Here is a 27,690-nt window from a genome sequence, read left to right on the forward strand (position 1 = left end):
GGCCCCGTCCGCGGCGCCCGAGCCGGACGGCTGCCCCGTGTGCGTGTGGCGGCAGCACAGCCGCGAGCTGCGCCTGGAGAGCATCAAGTCGCAGATCCTGAGCAAACTGCGGCTCAAGGAGGCGCCCAACATCAGCCGCGAGGTGGTGAAGCAGCTGCTGCCCAAGGCGCCGCCGCTGCAGCAGATCCTGGACCTGCACGACTTCCAGGGCGACGCGCTGCAGCCCGAGGACTTCCTGGAGGAGGACGAGTACCACGCCACCACCGAGACCGTCATCAGCATGGCCCAGGAGAGTAAGTGGGCAGCGGGACGGAGCGGTGCGGCCGGCGCTGCGCGGTCGGGGAAGGGCGCCGCTCGCTTGCTGGCGGGGCGCTCCGGCTGCCCCGGCCCGGCAGCCTTCACTTGGAAAACTTGACGGATTGGGGCGCGGGGGCTACTTCACAGAACTTTTTTCCGAGCGGCGGAGATGGGCGGCGGAGTTCTGTGCACGCCAGGTGCCCGGAGGTGGGAGGGGGCAGGCGGGGCGGCGGTGAGACGTTGCTCCGCTCCCCGAGTGCGGGAAAGACCCGCGTTGGAGCAGCCCGGGGAAGCTGGGGCCGCGACCGAGGGAACCGGGCAGCGACTCGGTCCTGAAGGGTCTTGCAGGGGAGGCTGCAGAGCAGAATCGGCCCCTGGACCCCGCAGTGCCAGCCGGCCCGCAGTGCTGCCTCCCCGCCGCCCTGGCACCGCTCCCCGCCCCGCCTTCCGCAACGCACCCACCCGGCTGCGGAGAACTGAGCGCTGCTTTTCCAGTCCCGGCACCCTGCGTCCCTCGGGGCAGCACAGCCGGCTTTCTGCATCCTGAGCTGTGTATCTCGCCCTGGGTATCCCACGGGCCAGAAAAGCAGCGCCTTCTCGGTACCGAGCAAGCTCAGAGAATTCAACTCCAATGCCCTAGGTGTTAAGGGCAACCATTTGATTACTCAGCCCTTAGCGTTGCGCCCCTTATTCACCCACGGTACCCTCAGCTGGACTTAAGAGAAAGAACGAGGTGGGGGCGTGTGCGGGGACCCAGGCATCCAAGCTCCCGGCCAAACGGAAGATGAACATGTTAATAGACATGAGCTGCTTTGAAATTTTATGGCCTGGAAAATCCAGGCCAATACTACCACCCCCACCCCCAGCTCTCCCGAGGGTCAGGTGACTTTCCCCTCCCCCAGGGGGTCTCCCCCCACTTTTCAACTCCGGGGAACCAGGCTCACTCGTATTCCCTGGTGGTGTGGCAAGGTCCCCCTTCCCCCGTTTGGTTTTATGACTTTGAACAGAAGGGGGGCGGTTTATTGGCAGATGGGTCATAAAAAGCCGGGGCCGAGGGGAGTCCCAGCGGCCCACCCTAAGGAGAGGCGCGGAGACTCAGGTGTGCTTCTAGGAGGAGTGCCTGGCGCTGCCGCCCGCATTTCTGCAGAACTCACTCCACAGTCCTTGGTCAGGACTATAAAGAAAACTCAGAGAGCCAGGAAACTAAGTGGACGCACGTCCAGGGTGTGGGAAGGGCCGTGTGTGGGGGTGTGGGAAGGAATGGACATTTGTCTTGGGTTCCTCAGTTTCCCTTCTGTTCCTATGGCTTCTGCTTGGGGAAGCTACGGTCAGTCTGAGATTGACCGAGGGCGACGGTGGGGGTGGGGATCCCAGGGAACGGTGGCACAGAAATTCTGACAAAGAGTTTGCTGGAAAGAGCGCGCAGGGTAAGGGGGGTGCTCCCGGGCGTGCGTGGGGCAGTACGAGGATTTCCAGGATGGGCGATCCGGCTGTGGACTTGCCCTGGCTCCCCACGATACCTAGCATCCCTTAACCAGAAGGCACTGGGCGGAATTAGCTGCGGTTACCGGGATCCAGGAAGTGAAGGGGCTCCAGCGTGCATGTTTTGGGCAGTACAGGTGAGGTCTGGTGGGGGGCAGCAGCAGGTGGAATCTCACCCCAACTTCCACTCCTGTGCCACTCCGGTATTTGGGTAACTAGGGAACAGGGTCTCCAGCCAGGTATTGTACGTCCCCTTTAAGAGCTAGCTGAGCTCTTAAGACCAGGAGGGGGAGTAAAGGGGAGGGGAGGGAGAGAGGGGAAAAGCAAAAAGAGACTTTTATAGTCTAATCCCCAGGGACCCGCTTTAATAAGAGACTTGTGCTCTGCTAATCGGGGGAGGTGTTTGTCAGCAGAGATGGCCTCTACTCCCCTCCCCCTGCCTCCCCTCCCCCAGCCCTCAACCCTGGACCCCAGCCCCCACCTCTCCTAGGCTGCTGTGCCTGCCCTAGTTCCCTCTACCCTCTCAGGCTTTCCCACCCCGGGCTTCATCCTGGGAACCCAGCCCCCTGCCCTTCAGGGAGCCAAGCCCAGCCCCTCAGTTTGTCTCTCCTCCCTGCACTGAGAGGCCCCTGCCCTCTCAGCCCAACCTCCAGCCCCTAGGCCTTCCAGCCTGGGTTGGGAGAAGGGTGGGGGGGCTGGCAGCGGAGGTGGAGGAGGCGGCGGCTGTGGTGGGTAGGGAGGGGGTTGGGCTTTCGCTGAAAATAGTGCAATGACCTCTCTCCCCCACCAGCACCGCCTACTAAACCTGACCTGCTGCCTGCCACCAACCAGATCAATCCGACACAGATGTGGCCCCTTCCCCTCCCCACCGGCGCCGGGCCTGTGTGCGCCAGGGGCTCTCTGCAGCCCGGTTTCCCTCTGTAGCTCTACCTGCTTCCCCTTTGTTCCCCCTCCTGTACCCTCTCCTTCTTCCTCCGTACCCCACTGGGTTCAGCTCCTTCCCACCTCTGTCTCTTAACCCTCACCCACTCCTTTCCACCTCGTTTTGATGTTTTCCAACTCAAAACTTAATTCTCGCCACAGCCTGATCTTCCCGCCCACTCCCTTCCTCTGCTGATCTCCTGTAACCTGTCTCCGTTCCTGTCCTTTCTCCATTTCTCCCTCGGCCTCTCCGAACTCTCCCCGCTTTTCCTCTGTCCCTTCACTTTGTGCGTATCCTGTCCCCCAGCAGCACTGACTGTCACCGTGTCCGCTGGGGGAGAAGTGTTTGAGGAGTCCCTGTGGTGAAGATGGGGGAACTTTTGTCTAAAGGAACCGAAGATTTAGAGCACTCATGCCGAACCTTTTAGAGCTTTCAGTGGTAGGAACAGCCCGCTGTGACACAAGTGCCATAGGCCGGCGCCACTGACTGGGGGCATCGTGCCCACCCCTCCTCTCCGAAGTCTGGGTAGCGTAGGTAGTGAGGTATGTTTAGAACGTACACGACAAATCAACCAGCCTTTATTGAGGACCTCTACTACTACTGTTTTCACATTATTTAATGCTCATTTTTTTGGGGGGGCGGGTTTCTCCGGTACCGGGAACCGAACTCACGACCTTGCGCAAGCCAGGCAGGCGCTTTTGCCGCTGAGCTAAATCCCCAGCCCCTTAATGCTCATTTAATGCTCCTATGAATCAAGAATTATCTTTATCACACTGCCAAGTCAGATATTGGTGGATAAGGTCAGATACAGGTTAAGGAGGAGGCAAGGAACGGTTAAACTTGGTTCAACTAAGAACTCTCAGGCAGTTGCCTGGGTTATGTATTTATTTATTTATTTTTGGTACCAGGAATCAAACTCAGGACCTTGTGCTTGCCAGGCAGGCGCTGTACCGCTGGGCTATATCCCCGGCCCTGCCTGTGTAATGTAGAACTAAGAGTTCGTTCGGATTGTATTTACTGAGTACTGCTTGTCAAGGAAGCACTCAAAGGTAAGCAAAGCAGACACGTTACCAACAGTGTCCCTCCGCAAGATGCAAATCTAACGGCAGGAAAGTCGATTCCTGTGCTGAGATTAGGCATAAAGTGTCCTTTTATTTATTTATTTTTTATAATGTGGCGTTTGGATTGTTGCTTGTCCTTTCTGATCTCCCCAGTAGCTTTTCTGCCCCAGCTATTTTCCTAATCTCTCAATCTTCACTTCAAAAACCCTCGTTCCTTGCACTAATACTGAAATTCCAGCCGGTGGGGTAACTTGAGAGGACTACCACAGCCTTGGGGCCTCAATAACCAAGAAAAAATATGCTTCAGAAGGGCTCTGTGTATGGTGTCCCGAATGCATGAAGATCATTAAGTGCTGTCCTCCTTCCCACCTCCTCTGGAGGTCCTCAGTCCTCTGGGGGGTGCAGTGCTGATGGGGGACAACGGTCCAAGTCCTCCATGACTATTCAGTACGTGAGACCTGCGCATGATACATGTGCATGACCTGGACTTCCTAGCAAACTTACAGAACTCTGGAAGCTCATTCCAGATTCTTTCTATATAGGAGAATGAGCATTCCTGTCCAGAGAAGACATGCTTTAGGGCATTCTCAACTGATTTAAGAGATTAGGAAGGGGAACTGGGAGGAGCTGGAATCGAAGCAGAGGGATGTACTGAGAATCATCCTTTAGACCAAAGGGTCAAGGCATAGACCAGAACATGGGGGAAAGGGTCAAAATATGAAATTGGGATGCTGAGACTTTGTGAAGACTTACTGGTACTGGGATGAGAAACCAAAGGAAAGCCCTGGGGAGAAAAAAATTGACCACAGTTGACTTGGTGTGTTGAATATTATTTCTGATGCTTTGGACAAACAAGTGGAAACAAGTTTTTCCTTTTCTCCAAAGCCAAGGTGGTAATGGTGGCGATAATGAGGAAGCAACTAAGGAAACTTGTTCTTAGGGGAGAGTGGGGAGTCAGATGCACAGAGAGCACTTGGGTAGTTCATTCTGGACGGTGTGCTCCTGGGAATGAGACAAGAGGTCCAGATCTGAATTCTGGCTTACTTTATGAGATAATTAGACCACACTCCCCTGGACTCTGAGCTAGCAGGAGGCCATCTTGGTTTGGGAGGTGGCTCACTATCCAACAGGCAAATCAAGAGTATTTTGGGGCCGGGCGTGGTGGCACACGCCTGTAATCCCAGCACTTGGGAGGCTGAGGCAGGAGGATCGTTGCAAGTTGGAGACCGGCCTGGGCTACAAAGTGAGCTCAAGGCCAGCCTGAACTGCACAGCGAGACCCTGTCTCAAAAAGACAAAAACAAATAAGGAAATAAAAATTTTAAAAAAGAGTATTTTGGGGCAAGGTGACCTAAGGATAGCAGATGTGATGGAAGACACGGCTTCTGTAAAGAACATTACAGGTACAGAAAAAGTCCAAGCCTTATATGCTGGGGGACACCGGAAGAAGGAAGGATGCAGGTGGAAGGAGAATTCAGGTTATCTAGCAGAGAACTTACAGAGTAAATGGGTGAGGGAATGGGTGCGGATCAGGAAGAACAGCCCAAGACATCATCCTAGAGACAGGAGCCACTGTTTGGGTATCAAAGACACAGTAACAGTTGCCAACCATACAGGCAAGGGAGGAGGGTGAAGAACAGGAAAACTGCCTGAGTCCAAACTGCCAATGCCCCCCGGTGCTGCCGACCCCCTCTACAACGCCCTTTGCTGATGCTCTGCCCCCTTCTCTCTTATCAGCGGACCCCGCAGTGCAGACAGATGGCAGCCCTCTCTGTTGCCATTTCCACTTCAGCCCCAAGGTGATGTTCACAAAGGTACTGAAGGCCCAGCTGTGGGTGTACCTTCGGCCCGTGCCCCGCCCAGCCACAGTCTACCTGCAGATCTTGCGACTGAAACCCCTAACTGGGGAAGGGACTGCAGGGGGAGGGGGTGGAGGCCGGCGTCACATCCGTATCCGTTCACTCAAGATTGAGCTGCACTCGCGCTCCGGCCACTGGCAGAGCATCGACTTCAAGCAAGTGCTACACAGCTGGTTCCGCCAGCCACAGAGCAACTGGGGCATCGAGATCAACGCCTTTGATCCCAGTGGCACAGACCTGGCTGTCACCTCCTTGGGGCCAGGAGCTGAGGGGCTGGTGAGCAGGGGGCCTGAAGTGGTGGTGGATATGTATAACCTGGCCCTGAGGAAGTGGGGAATGCTGGTAGAAGTAGACCGTGAACCTGAAGGGGGCTGGGGACCAGTGTTGTTCCTCTGGGGCCAGGAACTGATTCTAGCGGAGTTGGTGGGGGATGGGGTGACAGCTATCACTTTTCAGGGACGCAAGCCAGGCAACAGCTGAAAGCTGAATTTGGGGTGAAGGTGACAGTTAATGGGAGATCCGTGAGAACACAAAACCTGGCTATCGTGGCCCCGGGCCAAGGGGCTGTTCAGGGTCAGGTTGCCAGGCAGGCATGAGGGAAGAAGGTGAGTTGGAGAGATGGCTAGAGAGCAAGAAAGACGAAGGTCTGGGGGTGGGAGAAAAGAAAATAGCTGAGAAATCAGTGGACTCTATTCTGATGCCTGCTGAGAGGCAGGTGGGAAAGGAACGGGGACGAAGAACTACTCAGGGCCATGTCACACCTCTCTCCCCTCTCCCTGACCCTCAGCATCCTTTCATGGAGCTTCGAGTCCTGGAGAACACCAAGCGGTCCCGGCGGAACCTGGGCCTGGATTGTGACGAGCACTCCAGCGAGTCCCGCTGCTGCCGATACCCCCTCACAGTGGACTTCGAGGCTTTCGGCTGGGACTGGATCATCGCACCTAAGCGCTACAAGGCCAACTACTGCTCCGGCCAGTGCGAGTACATGTTCATGCAGAAGTACCCACACACCCACTTGGTGCAGCAGGCCAATCCGAGGGGCTCTGCCGGGCCCTGCTGCACCCCTACCAAGATGTCCCCGATCAACATGCTCTACTTCAATGACAAGCAGCAGATTATCTACGGCAAGATCCCTGGCATGGTGGTGGATCGCTGTGGCTGCTCCTAAGGTGGGGGACAGTGGATGCCGCCCCCACAGACCCTCCCCTGAGACCCCGGCCCTGCCCCTCCCCCCAGGCCCTAGAGCTCCCTCCACCTCTTCCCATGAACATCACACCATGTTCCCTGACCAAGCAGTGTGCAATACACCCGAGGGAGGCAGGTGGGGGCCGAAGGGGAGGGGCTGGGAGGAAGGGAGAGGCGGGGCACGGTCAGGGTGGAGCGTTTGAGGTTTGTAGGCGAGAAGGTTTGGCAGGGAGACAGAGAGATGTAGACAGAGGGATGGAGACAGAGGAACACACAGAGCAGCACTGAGAAGGCAAAGGAATGGAGAGGCAGAGGAGACAGGCGAGGCAGAGACAAACACTGGGAGAGACCGGCATGGAGTAATAAATGAGCGCCCCGCTCCAAGCCGCCTTCCTTCCACTGGCAAGGTGAGGGGCTTGAGTCTGGGGAGACCCCTGACTACTCAGTAAGAGAGATCTACCCACTCTCAGCTTCTTCCCGCGCTTCCTCCAGCCGTGGCGGGGAAGGGGAGTGAGGGCAGGGGCAAAGGGTTCGGGAATCTTATTTATTTATTTATTGTGACTTTTCATTTGTTGGTATTTGGCTTTACTGGACTAGGAGGGCCCCTGCCCACTACGCCCCGTTTGTCCCTTATTCCCTAAACCCTGCTCCTCCCCCATGCCCACCCGCTTAAGCACTTGTATAAAGCCTCCAGGGTTGGGAATGGGGTAAAGGGCAAGAGGGCTGACACATGTGAGTTTCTAACCCCTAAGTACCCTAACCAACCTGCGGCCAACTGAACGGCGTGGACGCAGGAACGGGCTAGGGTTTAAGAGCTGGAGAAAGGCGAGTCCTCAACATCCACGAGCTATGGAGCTACTAACCCTCAGGCCAGCATTCTTCATGGTACTGATGTACTTAGCCAGAAGGTACAGCCTGCTTAAACCCAAATTCCCCTCAGCAGAGAGAGACCAAAGAGCCTGTGGAATGTCCCTGCTCCCAGCCTCTATCTTCAGGTCAATGGAAAAAAAAAAAAAAAAAAAGATCCCAGAGTCCCCCAGGTCTGGGAAGGATTTGGAGGGGTCAAGAAAGGAGTGGTTAAGTAGGCTGAAGGTTACAGGGCATCTGAATCCAAATCACTGCTCTGGGCTAGGGAATAGGGCCAACAGACCAAGGTGGAAGGGATTCTGCAGGGGGACACTGTAGTCCCCCCACCCCAAAGCTCAGGGTAGAAGGAGGGCAAACAAGGGAGCAGAGTGTCTATAATTTTTATTTTTTATTTTTGGAATATAGCAGTATCTGGCAGCAGGGAGGGAACAGTACAGTGGGGACAGGCATCTGCAAGGCCGGTTACAGCGGAGGACGGGAAGGACAGACTCCCTGGGTTGGAAGCTAGGAAGCAGCAGACTGACTGCCACTGCAAGTCATTAGCTGGGCCCACTCATTCCTCCCACAATCCCAGCGCACCCTCCTCTGGACTCGCTGGGCCTCAGTTTCTTCCCCTCAATGGAAAGAGAAATAGCAGCACCCGCCACAGCCAAGAGATGAATTCTGAGCACTTACCACGGGCACTTTATGGACATAAAATACCTCTCGCTGTGGGACCACATAACCAGGGCACCAGAGCAGTGGTGAAGAGATTGAGGCTTAGAGGAGTCACAGGCTTCAGAGAATCCAAGTTCCCTGCTGCCTGCCAGCTGGAGAGTGCCTGAGTTGAGAATCTCCACACCCTATCCATACCTCACCCACGGACCTCTTGGCTCCAGGCTAGAGCCTAGAGGACGTCAGGAGACGGGGCTGAAAACCTGCAGCAAATTCCCACTCTTAAGTAAATCCAACAGTGATGGTCTGGTGGAAACGGTACTGAACTGAAGCAAAGCCCATGCCGGAGAGCAAACCCGGAAGGCTAGTTCCTCCTAAGGGCGTCTCTCTCCCGCTTGGACCAGACCATGGAAGGGACAAAGGTACGTGGTCACCTTGGGAAGGTAATGCTGAGCTTGAGCGTCTTACACCTATTCTCATAATGAGAAAATGAGACAAGGTGTTTCAGCAGAGGAATAAGGAGGAGCTGTTACGCTTTCCAACTAACCTCCCGGACAGCAGCTACGCTAACCCAAGCCTCTCCTCTCCAGCCCTGCTCGTCACCCTTCTGCCTCAACGGAGAGTAAGACACCTCACCATCGATGCATTCACATTTCTTTGGTAGGAGAGGGGCAGGAGAGTGAAGAAAATGCTTCCCCCAAGATCAAGTATCTCTCGATCTTGGACAGGGTAGGGTTGGGCAGTAGGCATCAGGTAACTTCCCTCCACAGTCGAGAGCTGGGGCACTACACAACATACTGCCCCTTTAGACCACCAAATAAAGACCTTTGCAGGGGAGGAGGAGGAGTTTCTCTTACAAGTGTAAGTCTAGGAGCTGAAGTCTCGGTCCCGTTCATCCCTATCCCCAAAGAGCATGGGATGAAGGGGCTGGGGGACACAGTCCAGCAACCTGGAGGGAGCACCCCTCCTCCACCTTATTCGTGTGACCCTGGCGAGCGCCCCTGAGAACATATTATTAGTGTGATTATTTCCTTTGTGTATTTGTTACATCGTGTGCGTGATTGCCTTTGTTTGTTAAGGGTGTCTGAGGAATATGGGGCTGACAGGGCACTGGAATGCTGGAAAGGACTTCTTCACTGAAATCACGGCTTCCTGGGAGGGACCACTGCAAAAAGGCCATCAGGCAGTTTTCAAGTTATGTGACAGAGGGCAAAGATGGCCAGAGGGTGCTCTGAGTTTTGGGATGGTCACATGACACAATCCAGCACTTGAACCTGAAAAAAGAAAAATAAAAGCAGTCAAAGAGTTTAGAATTCAGTGCTGAACTCTTCTCCCTAATCAAGCGCCATATTTACACCTCAGAGACCGGAAAAGGAGCTGAGAGGAAACCTTTGCTTTACACCTAAGAAAACGGGGTCCTTGGAACAAGAAAAAAACCCACGAAGGGCATGTGGGGTAAGGGTAGGAAACGCAGTCCAAGGGACAGGTACAGAGGCCGGGAAAGGGGAGGCGAGTTGAAACAACTCTAACCTGGACAGCTTGATCCAAAACAGTTCCAAAAATACAAAAACGCTCCCAGCCTCTGCAAAATGGAAAATCTAGATGTTCTCTTAAGATGACCCAGTCTGTCCTGTTCTTCTGTACTCCATGATCCTAGATTTCTACATAAACTGAACCAGCAGCCATTTACCTTGACCATGTCCAACAGTGCTGAAGCAAGCACTTCAGTCTTGAGTCCACTGTAGAAACTGCGCCAGGTACCAGAAGCACAATGCCCAGGGCTCAAGAGAGGGGTTGGCAAAAGAACCATGCCTTTTCTTTTTTTTTTTTTTTATTCGAGACAGGGTCTTGCTCTGTAGCGCAGGCCTTTAACCCACTATGTAGCCTAGGGTGGCCTCAAACTCGTGGTGACCCTTCTGCCTCAGTTCCCCAAGTGGGGATTACAGGCATGTACTACGAGGCTCAGCTGACTTTTTTCTTTTTTGCTAGTACTGGGAATTGAACTCAAGGCTTTTGCCCCTTAGCTATGTTCCCCACCCTTTAAAAAATGTTTTGCTTTAGATTTTGAGATACAGTCTAAAGTAATTTGCCTAGGGTAGGCTTAAGCTTGCAGTTCTCCTGCCTCAGTCTCAGAAGGCTGGCATTACAGGTGTGTGCCACTATGTCCTGCTTGCCTGATTTGTATTTTTTTTTTAAATTTTGATATACATGTTACATAATAATTACATTCATCTTGGGATGCTTGACCTATTTAAAAAGAAAAAAGGGGGCCGGGCATGATGGTGCACGCCTGTAATCCCAGCACTTGGGAGGCTGAGGTGAGAGGATTGCTGCACCTTTGAAGACAGCCTGAACTGCACAGTGAGACCTTGTCTCAAAAAGGAGCAAAAAAGGAAAGAAAAGGAAAAGAAAGCTAGGCTGGGACAGCACCTGATCCAGAATGGACAGGGCCACTGCCAGTCGATGTGCTACCATACTTTCCTTGTCCTGTCAGTTCTGTCAGCACACTGACTGGTCCACCTTGCCCTAGACCAACTACAAAACAGGCTGGGATCAGGCGCGGTTGAGATGGAAGATGAGTGACAGAAGTGATACGCAGTACCTCATCTCCCAAAGGAGCCACTTTACCATCTACTCCTAGGCTACTGGCCTGAGCCAAAAATGGGTCCTCTCCCCTACTGCTCATTTGTCTCCTGCACAGAAGAAACCAATTCTCAAGTCAAGTTTCGTTTTTTTTGTGCAAAACACCCTCCACGCTCGCACATGAGCAGCTACCCTATACTCTGCTTTTGCCAGTTTTAGGGTATGAGGTGTGCTTCCAGAGCTAAGAACCAGATAGCAGTGACATTTAGTTTCTGGTCTATAGTGGGTCAGAAGCAAGAAAGGCAATGCCCCAGTGACAGTGACAGCTCTCCTGCCAATCACCTGGCGTTAAAGGAGTAAATAGGACTCTTGCCCACTTCTTCCTGTTCTCCAAACACAACAGCATACGCAAGTATATGCACAGACACCACACCTATCACCATCCTCTGGCTGGAAACTGTTCAGGGAAAAATTTTTTCACTTGCTCTACATCTTAATTTTACCTAAATAAAATTAAGAACTAGTATTTATTCAATGGCCATTATGCAAACTACAGTAAGCTGTACTGATTAAATAATGTAACTATCACTTAACTTTCATGAGAACCTTCACAATAAGGTTTTTTATTGGCAGAGTCTAGAAAGAGTCAGGAAGATAGTACTTAGCCCAAGGTTTCAGAACAAGAATAGCAGAATGAGGAATTGAAGCTAAGCAGTTGCTACAAGATATTACGTTCTATCTAGGCTTGATGGCACATGCCTGTAATCCAAGCACTTGGGAGGCTGAGACAGGAAGCTCACTCACTGTAAGTTGGAAGCCAGCCTGGGCTACATAATGAGCTCAAGGCCAGCTACAAAGCAAGAACCAGTCTCCAAAAAACAGAAAACAAAATAAAACAGCAACAAAATCCTACCCTACACTGTAACCTATTAATAGCGGTATGAAAAGGGGGAAACTACAGGGACAAGAGAAGAAAGAGAAAATGAGACAGGAACACATGGGGTGAACATTTTCCTTTGGAGGGAAAAACCAGGAGTCGAGATGTTTTCAGAAAGGAAGGTTAGACTGTTGGGGAGGGGGGTCTCAATAATCCGTAGTACTGTGTATCAGATGCCTCATATAAAAGAACAGGGAAAAGAGATCTCTCCCTAATTATCTAAGTCCCTTCCTCTCCCTGCATCTGTTTCTCATGGCAGACAACAAAGAACTCAGTTTAACACCAGAAAGAGGCTGGATATGGCGGCATGTAGCTATGTCTCAACCATGCAGGAAGGTGAGGCAGGAAGAACTACCAGTTCAAGGCCAGCTTAGGCAACACCGGCAACATCTTAAGAAACTGTCTCAAAAACAAAACACTACTGGGCATGGTGGCGCATGCCTGTCATCCCAGTTCTCAGGAGAAGCTGAGGCAGGAGGCTCACCGTAAGTTCAAAGCCAGGCTGGGCTACAGGGCTATACAGTGAGTTCAAGGCCAGCCTGAACTATAAAGTGAGACTCTACCTCAAACATACAACACCAAGAAGTTCTGTCCTTATTCACACCTTCCTGTGGCCTTCACCTCTACAGAAGCTTCTATCCTTCTATCTTCACCTCTCAGGAGCTGGGGCCGGAAGCAGAGCAGTTTAGGGTGATGGTAGAGAAAAAAATCCTAGTCATAAAAAGTACAGATTTATAGCTAAGCAAGCTAGCTTCCTCCACAGCTTTTATAGACTCCCTCATTAAGAGCTTCCAGGTATGCAGAGAATGTCACGGCTTCAGAACAAGGATTAGAGTCCGCTAACCACATCTGGACGCTAGATCAGCTACAGGAAGATTGGGGGACTGGAAGGGAGGGTGCTTGGCTCCCTGATAAAGAATTATAAGCCTAAATGTCTGTTCTATTTAGGTAAACAAAATAAACTCTCTGAAGACTAAATTAGTAAGAAGAGTTCAAGGCCAGCCTGAACTACATAGTGAGACCCTGTTTCCAAAAGCAAATTTTTGAGGTGACAGAGCTTTAGCCAACATTCTCCTTCATTCATTTCTCTAAAGTCTCGGGGCAAAATTCACAACAACGGGGTAAACCCTGGATCTGCTCTCCAAGGGCTATTTTTTTGAAGTGTCTAAATTTAAGTCCCTACCATCCTCACCAACCAGAAAATTTGCAGAAATAATGAGATTCTTAACGTCAGGGAAACTGATCAAACTGTTGCCTTTTTATTAACCACAACCGTTTGGTAGAAATAAGGACCACAGCAATACGGGAATTCATCATGGTAGCAACATCTTCTATAAAGAACCAAGCTGTAAGTTTTATCATCCTCTTCCCCCAAGAAACCAGCAAAACAACACATTAAGAGGTCAAATCCTTCACTAATACTTTCAAAAAGACTAAGGACCAGGTCTCAGATCTACACAAAATTTGATACGCAAACAAGCAACCTGTCAGGGGAAAGCCAAGCTTTTCCTAAGTAGTAACCTCAAGCAAGAAAAATCAACTTTAGTAATATCAGAAACATTACCATCAAAACTACAATAGTAACAGGGGCTGGGAATTTAGCTCAGCGGCAAAGCGCCTGCCTGGCAAGCGCAAGGTCGTGAGTTCGGTTCCCGGTACCGGAGAAAAACCAAAAAAAAAAAAACTACAATAGTAACTTCTGGAGCAGAGGGGGATAAATTAGCATAGGGCTCAACTAGGAAGCAGAAATGTAGCTGAGTGGTAGAACACTTGCCTGTCAGGCACAAAACCCTGGGTTCAACCACCAGCTCCATAAAAGGAAAACGAATGAAGGGAGGAAGGAATGCAAGCATCTAGTCTAGCTGCATATGGTTCCCAATGGTGAATGCGTAAAACTCCTGACATCCTTTGTCATGCTTTGAATCTCTAGTTCTCTTCTATCTCTGAGAAGCTATGTAGCTCATCTACATTCCTAAATTGCATAACCAACAAGATCCCTCCAACATACTGACCACAGAGTATCTTGCCAGGCCATCCTGGAAAATAGGGCCTTTCTTTCTTATTTCTATTTATTTATGAGACAAGGTCTTGCTATGTAATTCAGGTAGCCTTGAACTCACCATGTAGCCCAGGCTGGCCTCAAACTTGCAGCGAGCCTCCAGCCTCACTCTACTGAGCATTGGATTACAGGTGTGCGGCACCAACCCAGCTAGGCCTTTCTTATTGCAGGACTCTGGATTCCATTTTATCCAACAAGACTTCAATGTTAGCTTATGATAAAGAATACTAATCATTAGCCCTTGTATTTATATCCTTTGTATCACCTTAAACCTCCCATGTTCTCCCTATTTTCTCTCAGGGGGTCACTCCAAACTGCAGAGGATCCAGAGGTAAAAAAGATGCCTGTGATTATGAGAGAAGGGACTAAATAGGCTTAAAGGGAGACTCGATCCTCTTCCTTGTCTTAAGTGATAAAGGCATTATGGCTGATTCCCTCCGATACTTACCCCTGAAGTTCTTATCTGGTCTAATCTGGCTCTAAGAACTTAAAGGAGCACCTAATAAAACACATTGTTGTCTTTTCTATTTTTTTTTATTAACAAGCAAAATAATTAAAAACAAAACCACAACAACCTTAAAGTTGGAACAGCAGCAGGTCAAATTGCTGCTGGAGTTCACGGATGTACCTGGGGTACATGCCCCCTCATTTCGAGGCAGGACACAGGCACGTGACTGTGCACTTAGGATATATGTGACCAAGAAGAATCAGAAATGGAAACCACCGGAGAAGAGAAAGCATCAACAACTTTTCATCATGCAATCCCAAAGCGCTCTGCTCTTTTCCTTTTCTTTGCCTGTAAGAAAAAAAGCATGAAGAAAAATATTAGACTGTAGGACAACAGTAGCCTAGGTTCCTGGCTGCTTTAACCCAAACTCACATGAACTGTCACAAGGTCCAGGAAGAAAGGACGACCCAGACACTTTAAGCTCTTCAGCCAGAAATTTCATTCCTGAATCTCTACAGTTATCCAGTGAGAACTGGGGTACTTCAGTGTAAAACAGGAGTGGGAGGAAAGGATTATGGGGGGTGGCCAAGTTTTTTTATGGAGGGGGAAGGAAGAATTATGGTGGAAAGACTTCCCAGACAAGAGCGCCACTCAGCTTTAGAACAAGCTAGTCTAGAAATAAGGGGTCCTTAACAGGCTGGGCAAGGTCTTCTAATCAGTGGGGAGATGGCAGACTTCAGAGGACAAGGGGTTAACCAGTAATTACTTATGGAAGTGGTGAGAATGCCCATCTGCACAGTCAGGCCCAGGCAGTGGATATCTCTCAGGCCTCTAATCCAGAGAAAAGCCTACATTTACTGCAAGCTCATCCTGGTAAATCAGTAAGTAAGCAGATACTTAGAACAGGTAGCATTTTGTTCTCAGTAGCACAAAGAACTCTGCTCACATTTCTCCAATCTTTGCGTTTCTGTCTGAAATTATTTGTATAACCCATGCTGTATAATTTTAGGCTCTGACAAATCTGTCAATAGAGATTTTCCTAATAGTGACAATGCTCCGAGCTATCAGCATATATATTTCCAGTCCCTGTCGAGAGGGTTGGGGACATTAGAGGGTTAAGGCTGGCCTTGAGCTTGTGGTGATCCTCCTGCCTCAGACTCCTGAGTGCTGGAATTACAGGCATGTGCCACTATGTCTGGCTAAAAACTTTACATTTTGAGTGTGTAACAAATTTTTAGAAGCTATATCCGGAAGTAGATGAAAAATATAATAAAATCTTGATTAAATAAAAGCAAGAAAGAACATCCAAGTTCCTTGCTACCCAAGAAATTTTCAGTAATTCTACAAATAATAGTTATTTACACTGTTCTCTATTTTTTTTTTTTTTGAGACAGGGTCTCGCTATGCAGTTCAGGCTCACCTTGAGCTCACTGTGTAGCCCAAGCTGGCCTCAAACTCGCAATGATCTTCCTGCCTCAGCCTCCCAAGTGCTGGGATTACAGGCGTGCGCCACCACACCCAGCTTACACTGTTCTCTATATTCATCCGAGGCGATACCTGGTCTCCATTACAGTAAGGATACTCTCAATTCGGCAAATCAACATTATCTGTCAATGTTCAAGCTCAGTGAATATGAACTATAACCTAAAAGAACGTGAGATACAGACGAATACAGACAGGCGCTTATGCCACTGAGCTGTATCTCCAGCCCCACAGATGAATACAAAGCTTAGGAACACCTACTCTTTCATTTAAAGAAATTATTTGTAAGCATGAAGCCTCATCTGAGTATGTTATCCTATTCCAGAGGGGAGTCGGGCACAAACACACCCGTGGAGGTAGCTTTCATTAAATGATCAAAGGAAATATACCCCACACATAGTAATAACCACTACTACAACATGACAGGCATCATTTCAAGTATTTTTGCATAAAATCATCTCCTTTTTCAGAATTTCATTTCACTCTCAAAACCCTAGTCTGAAGCTCTGCCTGCCAGATGATGAAACGAAGGTCAGGAAAGTACCTGTAACTTACAAGTATAAGAAGTGGTAAAACCACTTTTAAATCGAAGCCTCCTTGATTCCAGGTCCTGTGTTCTTTGTTATTAGGCTAATGGACTATAATAACGAATTAAATACACTGATGGAACTCAGTGTGACTACTTCATCCCGAGAAAAGTTATCAAGCAAAAGGCAAATCTTTCCATCTGGGAACTCAGGAATTAGGCTGGAGAAACACAGGCATCTTCTCCACTCACAGTACTCATCCTCTGTTTCAAGAGCACTATGAAGCTTTATAAGTATACTTCACCTCTGCATCCTCTGTGGTTCCAGTCCCAGCTGAACTTGTGACAATTCCAAATCGCTCCTTCCTCTTTTTCAGCTTTTCATCGTCTTCAGACTGTTTAGGAACAAAGAACACTGTTGAAACAAGCTAGCTATTCATAAAGTAAGTAAGAGTAAGTTATGACCAGGCATGGCGGGGGGCGGCACACATGTAGTTCCTGCTGCTAGGGAGTCGGAGGCAGGAGAATCTCACATTTGGGGACAGCCCAGGCAACTCAGAGACCCTGTCTCGAAACTTTACATGTTCCCTCTGGCTTGAGTGACTGGTGGAACATGCATGACTGCTGCCTCGGGTGTCCTGAACCACTGGTGGTAGAAATGGATCTAATCACTTTTGTTGGATTTTTATTTATTTATTTATTTATTTATTTATTTATTTATTTATTTATTTATTTATTTTTGATACCAGGAATCAAACTCATGACCTTACGTTTGCCAGGCAGGCACTTAAGCCACTGAGCTACATCCTTGGGCCTGAACTTTTTATTTAAAAAAATTAATAAAAAGTCTATAAACAAACCAAATCTGTTAGTTGCTTAAATTTGAATACTGCCCAAACATAAATACTCATCAATAATATTCATACCAATTAAGATTATTAGAATAATCAATACATTTCATTAAATTAAAAGCAATTTATATTTGTGAATTTAAAAAAATGTTATAAATAGAAGTGGCTGATTTGTATGGAGTGCACAAAATATAATGATCTAGCTTTTTTGAAACAATAGCAGCACACGTTTTTTTCAGATAATTTTTGATAACATTCTCTGTTTTGCTTGTGCCTGTGTGCCCCCCTCCCTTTCCCTCTTTCTTTTTCTTTTTTTGAGACAGGGTCTCACTATGCAGTTCAAGCTGGCTTGAACTCAGTATGTAGCCTAGGCTGACCTTAAACTCATGGTGATCCTCCTGCCTCAGCCTCCCGAGTGCTGGGATTACAGGCATGCACCACCACACCTGGCTACTGCATGCATTTCTTGCTGATCCTAAAGAAACTTTTATAAAGTGATTGTTTTCAAGTAATCTGCACCTATGGCTTTTTTCCATGGGTTGATAGTTTATTAATAATCAATTCTCTAAATTTTGCCAGGTGTGGTGGTTCACCTGGCAATAATCCCAGAATTGGAGTGGTGCTGGCTATAATCCCAGCACCTGGGAGGCTGAGGCAGAAGGATGACTGTGAGCCCAGCCTGGGCTACACAGTGAGTTATAGACCAGCCTGAACTACATAGTGAGACCCCATCTCAACTGCCCCCATCAATTCTCTAAATCTTAACATGGAAATCTCATAAGTACCCTATTGCTAGTATATATAATATATATTTACAACTGCTATACCACAAAATTAGCCTGGCATGGTGGCACTCACCTGTAATCCTAGCACTCAGGAAGCTGAGGCAGGAGGATGGCTGAGTTCAAGATCAGCCTAAACTACATACATAGCAAAACTCTGTCTCAAAAAGGAATGTAATTTTTTAATACAATCCTAATGTTTTCCTTAAGAACCTGTAAAATGATGACATCTGGTCTGCTAAATCAATGCCTTTGCCTTCTTATAATCAAAGACCCCCTGAGAAGCAATACAAGCTGCTCACTGGGATAGTCACATATGTACCACTGGTGGTTCAAGCTGCCCAATGTGAGTCAATTCAAATCAGAGCTACCTGGCCAGGCATGGTGGCACATGCGTGTAATCCCAGCACTCCGGAGGCTGAGGCCAGAGGATCACTGTGAGTTCAAGGCCAGCCTGGGCTACAAAGTGAGTTCAAGGCCATCCTGAACTACATAGTGAGACCCTGTCTTAAAAAGACAAACAAAAACGAAAAAACCAATCAGAGCTGCCTGGCAGCAAAATGGTTACAATAAGGCAAAATGGTTACAATATGCAAGGTAGTCTTGTACCAAGAGCTAAAGGCCACACAAGCAGAAAAGACACAAAACTCACTAAATAAAGCTTGTACTGTGGTTTGGATGGGTTTTTCTCTAACAGTTCAAGTGCTCGAAGCTTTGTTCCCAGTGTGGAGATGCTGGGAAGTGGTGTAACCTTTAAGAGGTAGATCTAGTGGGACCTGGCTAGGTTGTTGGCGACACGCCTAAGAAGGGACTGAGGTAGTTCTCCTAGGGTTCTACCAAGAGCAAATTATTTTAAGAACAAGTTTGAAAAAGCCAGGTGTGGTGGCATGCTAATATAGTACAATATATAGATGTTGTTTCTAGAATGACTGAAAACTCTTTTAGGGGGTGGTACTGGGGATCAAACCTAGCATGCTTTACCACTGAGCTATATCCCTGGCCTTATTTGTTTATTTAGAGACAGCATACCACTATGTTAGCACGGCTAAGTCTTGAACTTGTGGTCCTCCTGCCTCAGCCTAAATGCTGAGATTACAGGCATGCACCATCACGCCAGGCATCAAAACTTAATTTTGGTTAAATAAGGACTCAATAATCATAAGTAAGGACTCGGTAATCATAAGTAAAGAAACAGTAAGAAATACTCATAAACAAATTTCTTTGTTCAACAAATTTTGGCAATTTGGAGACATGGAAAACTCAGGTTTCATCAACTATAGAGAACAAGTAGGTAGAAAATATCCAAAATACTTGTTAAAAACTGCTTGAAAGTTCCATTTAGTTATGGAAGAACAGAAGGGGAGGAGAGCTGATGGCGACCACTATGAAGCAGCCCTGAGCAGGACTTCAATTAACCAATTGGCTTTCATGTTTACTTTTGTCCAAGGCCTAGGCTCCTTGTCTAGAGATGAGTCGTGGACTTATATAGTAAGTGAACCTCTGTGAGTCACTGGTCCCTACTAAAGCCTGTAATGGCAGATGAAGCCAGAAGGCCTCAAAGGATAAGACAAGATCACAGCCAAGGACATCGAGATCCAACTTCAACTACATAAAGACTGTAGCCTCAGGCATCTCTCTCCTGGGTAGATTAACTTAATACCTTACTTGGAGAAGTCCATTGAGTGGTCCCGCCCTTCTTGAGTACTCCCCTCTCCCTTCTTCTGATAACCAAATAAATACGGGCCACCCAGAGAAAGAGGTCTTAGCCCTGAGAGAATCTCGAATTCTGTGAAAGGTCTTTGATCCTCCTGGAGCCCTGCAATCATTCCACCTGCCTCTTTTTATTCAGCCTTTGCCGTGCACCCACTTGGGAGACTGAGGACCTGATCAGCCTGCAGTAACTAAGGGATATTATTAACCCAATAGAGAGCCACAGGGTGTTTCTGAAAGCTTACAAAGAAAGCCAAGTGTTTGCCTGAAATACCCAGCAAAGTCACAGAAAGTTTTGAACAGTATAAAATAATTTTGAAAAAAAGGTGATGTCTGCAGTCATCTAAGAGAGATACAAACTGGACCCTTTCCAAGAACCCATGAGCTCCATGATGTCTGCCCAGCAACTGGGGAAAATGTTTCGGCTTACTACGAGTTGGAGATGCCCGTTCTCTTAAGGCTGTTTCAGAGACTGAACTACTGTTCACACTCAACCCCGTTCAGTGTCAGAGTTTCACATACATTACCAAAGGTCTAAACGTTACTATTTTATCCCATTTAGAATTATTTTAAATTACATCCCTCCCACACCCTGTCACTACACTCTGACACCAGCAATCAATGGCTCGGCCTTAGGATGAGGACATAGCTGGTGGCTCTCCAGGTATTTTCCCCTGGAAGGATTTTCTAAAACCTGGCTCAGCTCTCCTAAGACCTCATCCTCTCATAATCTCAAGAGACCCTCTACTCTGCAGCAGTCATACCCACCCTTACCAGAGGACAGTTTACTTTAAATGAGCTTCTCATGTGGTGCTTCTGAGCTGGATTTTTTTTAAACCCCAATGAATGTGTATTTCTCCAGTCTCTAGGCAGGCAGGTCTTTGGGTGTTCCAACACGACAGAGTCGAAAGCAAAGATAATAAACAGACTGACAAAAACGTGAATTTTTCAATACCGATACCCTCTACCCGAACAAAGAAATTACCTATGTCCCTGTAACCGCAGCAGCCACCTCTACAGTCAAAAGCAGGGCAGCTGTCCAGCACTAAGTGCTCCATTTAGTCAGCTCTGTGAACACAGGCATCAGGAGTGTTGTGTTCTCAGTCTCTGGCACTCTCGGTTTATTTTCTCCCTTTCGCTACATCTGCTTTCTAGTGAGCAGGAAGGGAGCCAAGAAAACTTGAGGTTCTGAAGGAGTGAGGAATCTTATACATGAGTTATTTATTTATAGTACATTACTAGCATAAACTATCGCCTACAAATTTTTCCACCTTTTTATAACCACTAGCAAATCTACACTAAGTGCCCAATTAATGTAATCTAAGCCACTGAAAAGCACTAAGCCAAACTCTAAGAAAAAGTACTCTGGTCTTTAATCATAAAGTAAAGTGACAGTACTATTATCATCACAAGCACTTGAGTGCTTCCTATGTGCCACTGTACTACATGGAGTTCTTTACATGCAATACTTCATTTAATTCTTGTAATCATCATATGAAGTAGGTATGATTAAATTCTTTTCATAGATATGAAAATTAAGGGTTAGAAAGATTTAAGTAATTTGCCCAAAGTCTCACAAACACTGTAATAAGCACCAACATAAGGATTGGAACCCAGGAAAGTATTCAAGAACCTACTTTTCTAATGGTATCATCTCTGCTATCTCACATAAGCATTACTCCGGAGAAACGGTAGGAGAATAGAGGGCAGAAGATCGTCACAACCTTTAGCTAAAAGTACCTGAGTTACTTTAACCACTTTCATATCGCTCATAACACTAGGTCAATGCTCATTTCCTTTCTACTGTAACACCTGTCTTCACTTTACTATAAATTAAGGATTCAGAGAAAAGACTCCAGTTAATAATGGAGCTCTCCTGGAAAAGACTCTAGCTATAGCCCCAGCCCATTTAGTTTTGAGACAGGGTCTCACTAAATTACCCAGGCTGGGCTCAGACATGCAATCCTCCTGCCTCAGACTCCAAGAGTGCTAGGATTACAGACATGTACCACCATGTCCAGCTCCAGCTAGAATTCTTACACTACAGTTTATTTTAGCTGACTTTTATTTTGTTTGTGACAGAGTCTTGCTATGTACCCCAGGCTGCCTCATACCACACCTCACTTTCTTTTTAGCTGATTTTGTTTCTAACTTTGGCTAACTGTTCTATTCTATTTGTTTTGTTTTATTTTTTTGGTACCGAGAATTGAACTCAGGATCTTGTGCTTGCCAGGCAGGCACTGAGCTGCTGAGCTATATCCCCGGCTCTATTTGTTGAAGTATAATAAAGAATTGGAAGTATTTCCAATAAACCCAAGCCCCACTATATTTTTACTACTAAAGTTAAGAGGGAAATATCTGATTTTCCCTACTATGACTCAGATAAAAGTGAAGGGATATAAATGGAGAATTTCATAATGAGATCCTTTTCAGAGGAAATAAAGGGAGCATCTTTTCTTTTATGGAAGGTAGGTGGGGAGAAGACTGAACCCAGGGCCTTTGCATGAGTTCCATCCTCAGCTCTTCTTACTTGCTGAGACAGTGTCTTACTAAATTGACCAGACTGGGCTCACTTGTCATCTTCCTGCTGCCTTAGCCTTATTAGCCTTAGCCTCTGGAGTGCTGGAATTTTAAGTGTGTGCCACTGCACCCAGAGTCTGTTTTTGTTTTGGTCTGTGAGACAGTGTCTCATTATGTAGATAAGGCTGATGTTGAACTCAACATCTTCCTGTCTCAGCCTCCTGAGTGCTGAGATTACAGGCGTGTGTCACTATAAGAAGGAGGACCTCTTCTTGGGAACAAACTGGGCTAGTCAATATGTTAACTGTCATTCAATTCAGTACTAGGAATACTTCAGCAAGTACAAAACACAGAGGAAGAATGAACGACTGCTAAAACCTAGCTAGCATCTCAGTGCAACTCTGATGCCACCCGCTTCACAAATCTCATCACAAAGCCTAAGTTCATCTGGCTTGCAGGGAGAGTTTTTCTCCATATTCTCCATTGCAGGAGTCTGAAATCTAAATTAAATTTCTCGCATTTCCTTTTGAGCTCAAAGGTGAGGAAAGAAAAAGGGAAGTAAATATACTTCTCTACCCTCTAAGGCAGTGATGGCGAACCTTTTATAGCTTTCAATGATACAAACAGCCCTCTGGCATGCGTGCCGTAAGTTTGCCACCACGGCTCTAAAGCTAAAATCAGAGATTTCCTAATGAACTTCCCTTCTTAACCAGATTTTCGGGACCTCTCCTGGAGATCCAGGCAGAGCATCTGAGCCAGATTCATCCGGGACTCTTGGCAGCGGGTGTACAGTTTCCTTATCTCCTACAAACAGCCTGCCTCCCGCAACCCAGCACCCCTCAGCTGCTCTCTCATGGCCTTTCTCCTCCTTTCCCTGCAGGGAGAGTGCACGAGGGTCCCTGTAAATCAACATGGTTCTAATGATCTGTCTCACTTAACCCTTCTAGCGTGATGGTGTCGCCTGGAAACAAATGTACAATAAACTTCACTCCATCTTTAGCTTCTTGCTGACAGGTTTTGATTCACGGGATGGTGAGACCCATCTGAGAGAAATTACCTTGCTCAAAATGCATCTCTCTCTGCATTCATCGGGCCAATGTTCCCCCAGGTCATTCTCAAGTGCACAAATGGGCTGTACATCTGCAGCGGTACTGACCCCTGCAGCTCAGTGTCATGTGCATCTGCAAGCCTCTCCTTCTCTCTCTCAATTTTTCCCCCCAAATGCTCAACTACTGACAAAACTCTTCTTCTTCCCATGCATATTCCTGAAAAAAGGGAAGTGCCTAAATCTGAAGTGCTCTATCAAATGAAAACTCCAGAAAACACACCACGTGCACCCCCAAATCAGAGGAGCAAGCACTATATATTCAGACTCCCCCTGCTTCAAAATACGTGAAACACTAAGCCATCTCAGTGACGCCAATAATTTCAGCACATGCAAGCCTCATGGTAACCACAAATAGTCATTTGCTTCTCTTTAAAAATCTCACTTAAAAATGAGAAAGAATTATGCAAGAGGAACATCCATGTAAGAGCAGGACAGAAGGCATGACTTATATTTATTATAACCAAATACCCCCTTAACTCGCTATTACTATCATTTTCCATTATGGGACAGACAGTGCCAAGCTAAGCACTTCAGAATACATCAACTTTTCAAAATGCATTTCTCTCTGTTTCCTTTACATTTGCCAAATCCTCAATTTTTCAAAAAAAAAAAAAAAAAGTATTTGTAAGAAAAAAAAGAACTGCTACAAGACTGAGACACGAACATGTGACAGTGCTTTGCACAGAGCAACTATATTAAGGGATATTAAATAAACGTTAGCTGATGGTTTTATTGTCACATTCCTTCTGGTCCTTCAAATGTTCAAGTTTGAGACTAACCAAGTTTTGACGGTAACTGCTATTTATTCCTCTGCACAAGAGGAAATACCAAAGGATGGTAAGAATCGGATCTATGACCAGCAACAGGAAACTTTTTAACTGCAAGGGAAATGAGCATTTGGACAGATGACTAGGTTTAGGGCTAAAACTGAGGGTGCAGCAGAGTAGCAACAGAATCAAACCACAGTCTTCACCACCAAGCACCACCTGACACCCAAAGATAAGACAAGGCCTGTTTAGCTCACAGCTTATAGAGGTTTCAGTCAGGCAAGGCGGCACATGGCAGAGAAGCAACAGTTCATGGCAGCAGAAGACAGCAAGGCAGCAAAAGCAACGAGAGACAGCACGAGGCAAGCCTCTTTTTGTCCCTTATATTGTATCCAGTCTACCAGGGTAAGGACAGTACCAATCACCCACCCGTAACTCCAGCACCGCACTGCCAATCAATCACATTCTCTAGATTCAGCCACCTCTGAAAAAAACTATGGCCACATGTGGCTTTAGGGGTACATGTGGATACAAACCATAACAATATCTAAGGAGACTGAACTGGGGATCCTGTCTCTGTCTTTGTAGATCCAATTCCAGGTACTCCACAGGTCTCTAAGGAACTGCTTTCACTGGCTTCTGTGCTGTCAGTTTAAATCAACATTTTCAATAGTTCTTGCAGCCATAAAATTAGTTGATTTATTAAGTAGTTTATCAATCAAGTGTCTACTTCAGGTCCGATGCTATTCTGGACACTGGGAATACAGAGATAAATAAGATAAAGATCTCTAACCTCATGAGGCTTATAAATTCCCTAATGAGTTACTGTAAAGATGTAGAATGCCGTTCCTTACATTACTATATTATGAGGACCATGGGAAATTTTCTTTCTTGCTTCTACACCCAAAATTATCATGCCTTTCACATAAGCAACATGTTACTTTCTACCTTGTAAACTCTGTAGATCTCTGTGCCACTGTGTTCAGCTCCTCCCATTAGCTGTTACCAAGTTTAAGGCCAAACGTGTGACCTGGCTTTTGGCAGGTCAATTTTGAAAATATTTCTATTAGAAAAGAGAGACCAGAAGTGTTGACATGAGAGAGAAATATGAGATGCAGAGAGAGAGAGAGAGACAGACGGACAGACAGACAGAGACAGAGACACAGAGAGACAAGAGAGGAAAGGTCAAATAGCAAAACCAAAGCTAGAAGCTTAGATAACAAGATGAAGTGTGGTGTTACAGGGCTGCTGCTGGTCCCTTAAGAACTTATTCTTTGCCAAACATAACGGGATTTAACTAAAAATATCTCAATGCCTTCAGAAGGAAAACAAGAAAAAAAGGAGGTACTCCGTTAAATTAGAAATTTTAAATCAAGTCCTCTTGGCAATGGTTTCTATGACATACACCCTGTAGCCACGAATTGAGCTCCAAGTGGAAGGTCAGTTGTAGGAGGTGGCAGCTAAATACCACAAATTTTTCTAAAGGGACTGCTGCTTTTCCAGTGGAGTACCAGTATCAGTATCTCCAACCCAAAACAGAGTTTTAGCTGTTTCCAAACTCAACTTGTATCTTCAAGATTCAAATTCAAAACTTACTAATTTTACCCTGAATACAATGAAGAATACCATTCCTGGACTGTTCTGTGGCTATTTGTTCCGCCAAAAGGAGTCCAATTTGATATAATTAGCACCCACCCCATCAGCTGCATGTTCAAAGCAAGCATTCACCTTCTTCCACCTTATTACTAATGCCACTCTAGACCGCAAAAAAGAGAAACACAGCAGTGACCCCAAGAATAATAACCCTGGCCTATTTAGCACATTTAAACTCAATAATTCTGAAGGACACAAACCAAATACTGAGGAGACTCAAGAAATATCCTCATTATTCTCTGAGACCAAAGAATTAACCAAGTCGGGCATTGCTACTGGTTGGTGTAACAAATTCACCTATCACCCCTCTTACACTATGTACAAAAACCAAATTCAATCTGAAGAACCGAGCCAGAGCTAGCGTTACAGGGAGAAAGGGGCATTCCAGGGAAGCTCAGTACTGCCACTAATTTTTTCCTCACAAGTCTTTACCCTACAGTGATGGAAGAGAAGGTCACAACGAGCTACAATAGTCCTAATTCTGCAAAAATAACAAGAAACTGCCCCCTTTTACAAATTACTACAGTAAGATGTTAAGAGTTCTCAGACCAACCTGATTTTTCCAAAGGAAGGTCATGTAGTGAGGCAAAAAGGAAAAGAGGGGGCCTCCCCTGCTGGTAACTTTCCTGAATCTCACTGCTGGGTGACTAACGGCAGGATGAAAAGCAGGGTCTGGGCCTTTCAGGGCTCACAGATTAATGACAACATGGCCTTGACTTCCCGAGGTAAAGGTTACGAAACACGGCAGGGTAAGTGAGCTTCTGACTGCACACCCACAGGGTGAGCAGCAACAACTGAGGTCTTTTCTCTCAGAGACACTTTAATGTTTGAACAGCTCTCACCTCCTACCCTGTTTCAGAGGCCCACCTGAACCTGTCTCCTCCCAAGGCTTTATGCCAGCCAGATCACAGAATACGGATGGTCCCGAAAATCCAACACACACAGCTTAGTCAGACTACAGGTGATGGGCTAGACTAGCACGGTACGTTGCGGCCTTAGCAGAAACATGGCGGAGACGGTGCGACTGTCTCCCCACACCTACACAGGACACCTCCTCAGCACGACCCTCTCACCTACTCTCAGCGGTCTTCAACTGTGAGATCAGAGTCAACTTCCTAGAACCAGTAGGGTGCGAGGCACTTTAAAGGTACATCAGGATTAAAGACCATCATGAATAGTAACTCTTCACAGGACTTGAAGCATAACAAACTCAGAACCAAACACTCGCTGCCACACTAGCTATCACTTTTTCTTTCTCTCATCCAAATCGGGCTCTCCCCCGACCTCTCCTGACCTCAGAGGAGGTCGCCTCAGTCTTGCTCTAGCTGACTGTAGGACAAAGCAAAGCAGGTGGAGGAAATAAAGGCTTCACACTTGAGACCCCCAAACCAAGTTTCTTTTAAAAGTCTCCACCTCCCTCTCTTAAAAGCCAGGAAGCAGCTGCTTTTAACGATAAGCGATACAGAGCTTGGTAGAAATGTCAAGAACTCAACAGAGGGAAGCTAAAACTTTTGAGTGGAGGTAAATGCTGGTTTAGCTAAAAATATACAGAGAATGAAAAAGCAAAGACTGACAGTTACCTGAGCATTCAGAAGCTTAGAATGACCACTGGGAAAAGTATTTTTATCTGGAATATTTAAAAACAGATTCTGAGCCAGGCATGGTGGCTCCCCCTTTAGAAGTAGCCTAGGCTGGCCTAGAACTTGTGATCCTCCTGCCTCAGCCTACCAAGTAGCTGGGGTTACAGGCATGTACCACCACACTGGGCTCCACTGCCAGGCACTGAATTCAATATCTGATATGAACCAAATGCAGAACATTCTTCAAATAAATTTTTATAAGTTTATAAAAATTTATTTGAAGAATAATAACCTGTCCTAAGAATCTTTGAAAATGAAAAGATTTAGTTAACTAAATCACCATTTTTTTTTTTTTTTT

At 47.0% G+C, this 27,690-nt stretch overlaps 2 protein-coding genes across 3 annotated transcripts in view; one reads left to right on the forward strand and one right to left on the reverse strand.

Annotated features, from left to right (window-relative positions):
• On the forward strand, positions 1 to 9,639 carry Gdf11 (growth differentiation factor 11; the record flags this gene model as incomplete). Its single annotated transcript, XM_005397510.2, is given in 3 exon segments — positions 1 to 293; positions 5,499 to 5,896; positions 6,408 to 9,639. Coding segments are annotated over 3 exon segments (1,072 nt in total), but the record flags the coding sequence as incomplete, so codon positions are not given.
• Positions 8,042 to 27,690, reverse strand: part of Sarnp (SAP domain containing ribonucleoprotein) — a 54,751-nt gene continuing 35,102 nt past the window's right edge. The window contains exons 10-12 of one of the 2 annotated variants that reach the window (XR_262968.2): positions 16,667 to 16,756; positions 14,534 to 14,701; positions 8,042 to 9,600 (exon numbers count right to left, since the gene is read on the reverse strand). Coding sequence is in view for 1 of the 2 variants with exons in the window: in XM_005397259.2 (XP_005397316.1) it covers positions 14,660 to 14,701; positions 16,667 to 16,756 (132 nt within the window). In the remaining variant the exon portion in view is untranslated. Of the gene's footprint in view, positions 9,601 to 14,420; positions 14,702 to 16,666; positions 16,757 to 27,690 lie in introns of those variants that run through there. The other variant, XM_005397259.2, reaches the window with a different exon arrangement.

This window comes from Chinchilla lanigera, unplaced genomic scaffold, assembly GCF_000276665.1.
Source record: "Chinchilla lanigera isolate Chin_1 unplaced genomic scaffold, ChiLan1.0 scaffold00057, whole genome shotgun sequence".
Taxonomy (NCBI): Eukaryota; Metazoa; Chordata; class Mammalia; order Rodentia; family Chinchillidae; genus Chinchilla; species Chinchilla lanigera.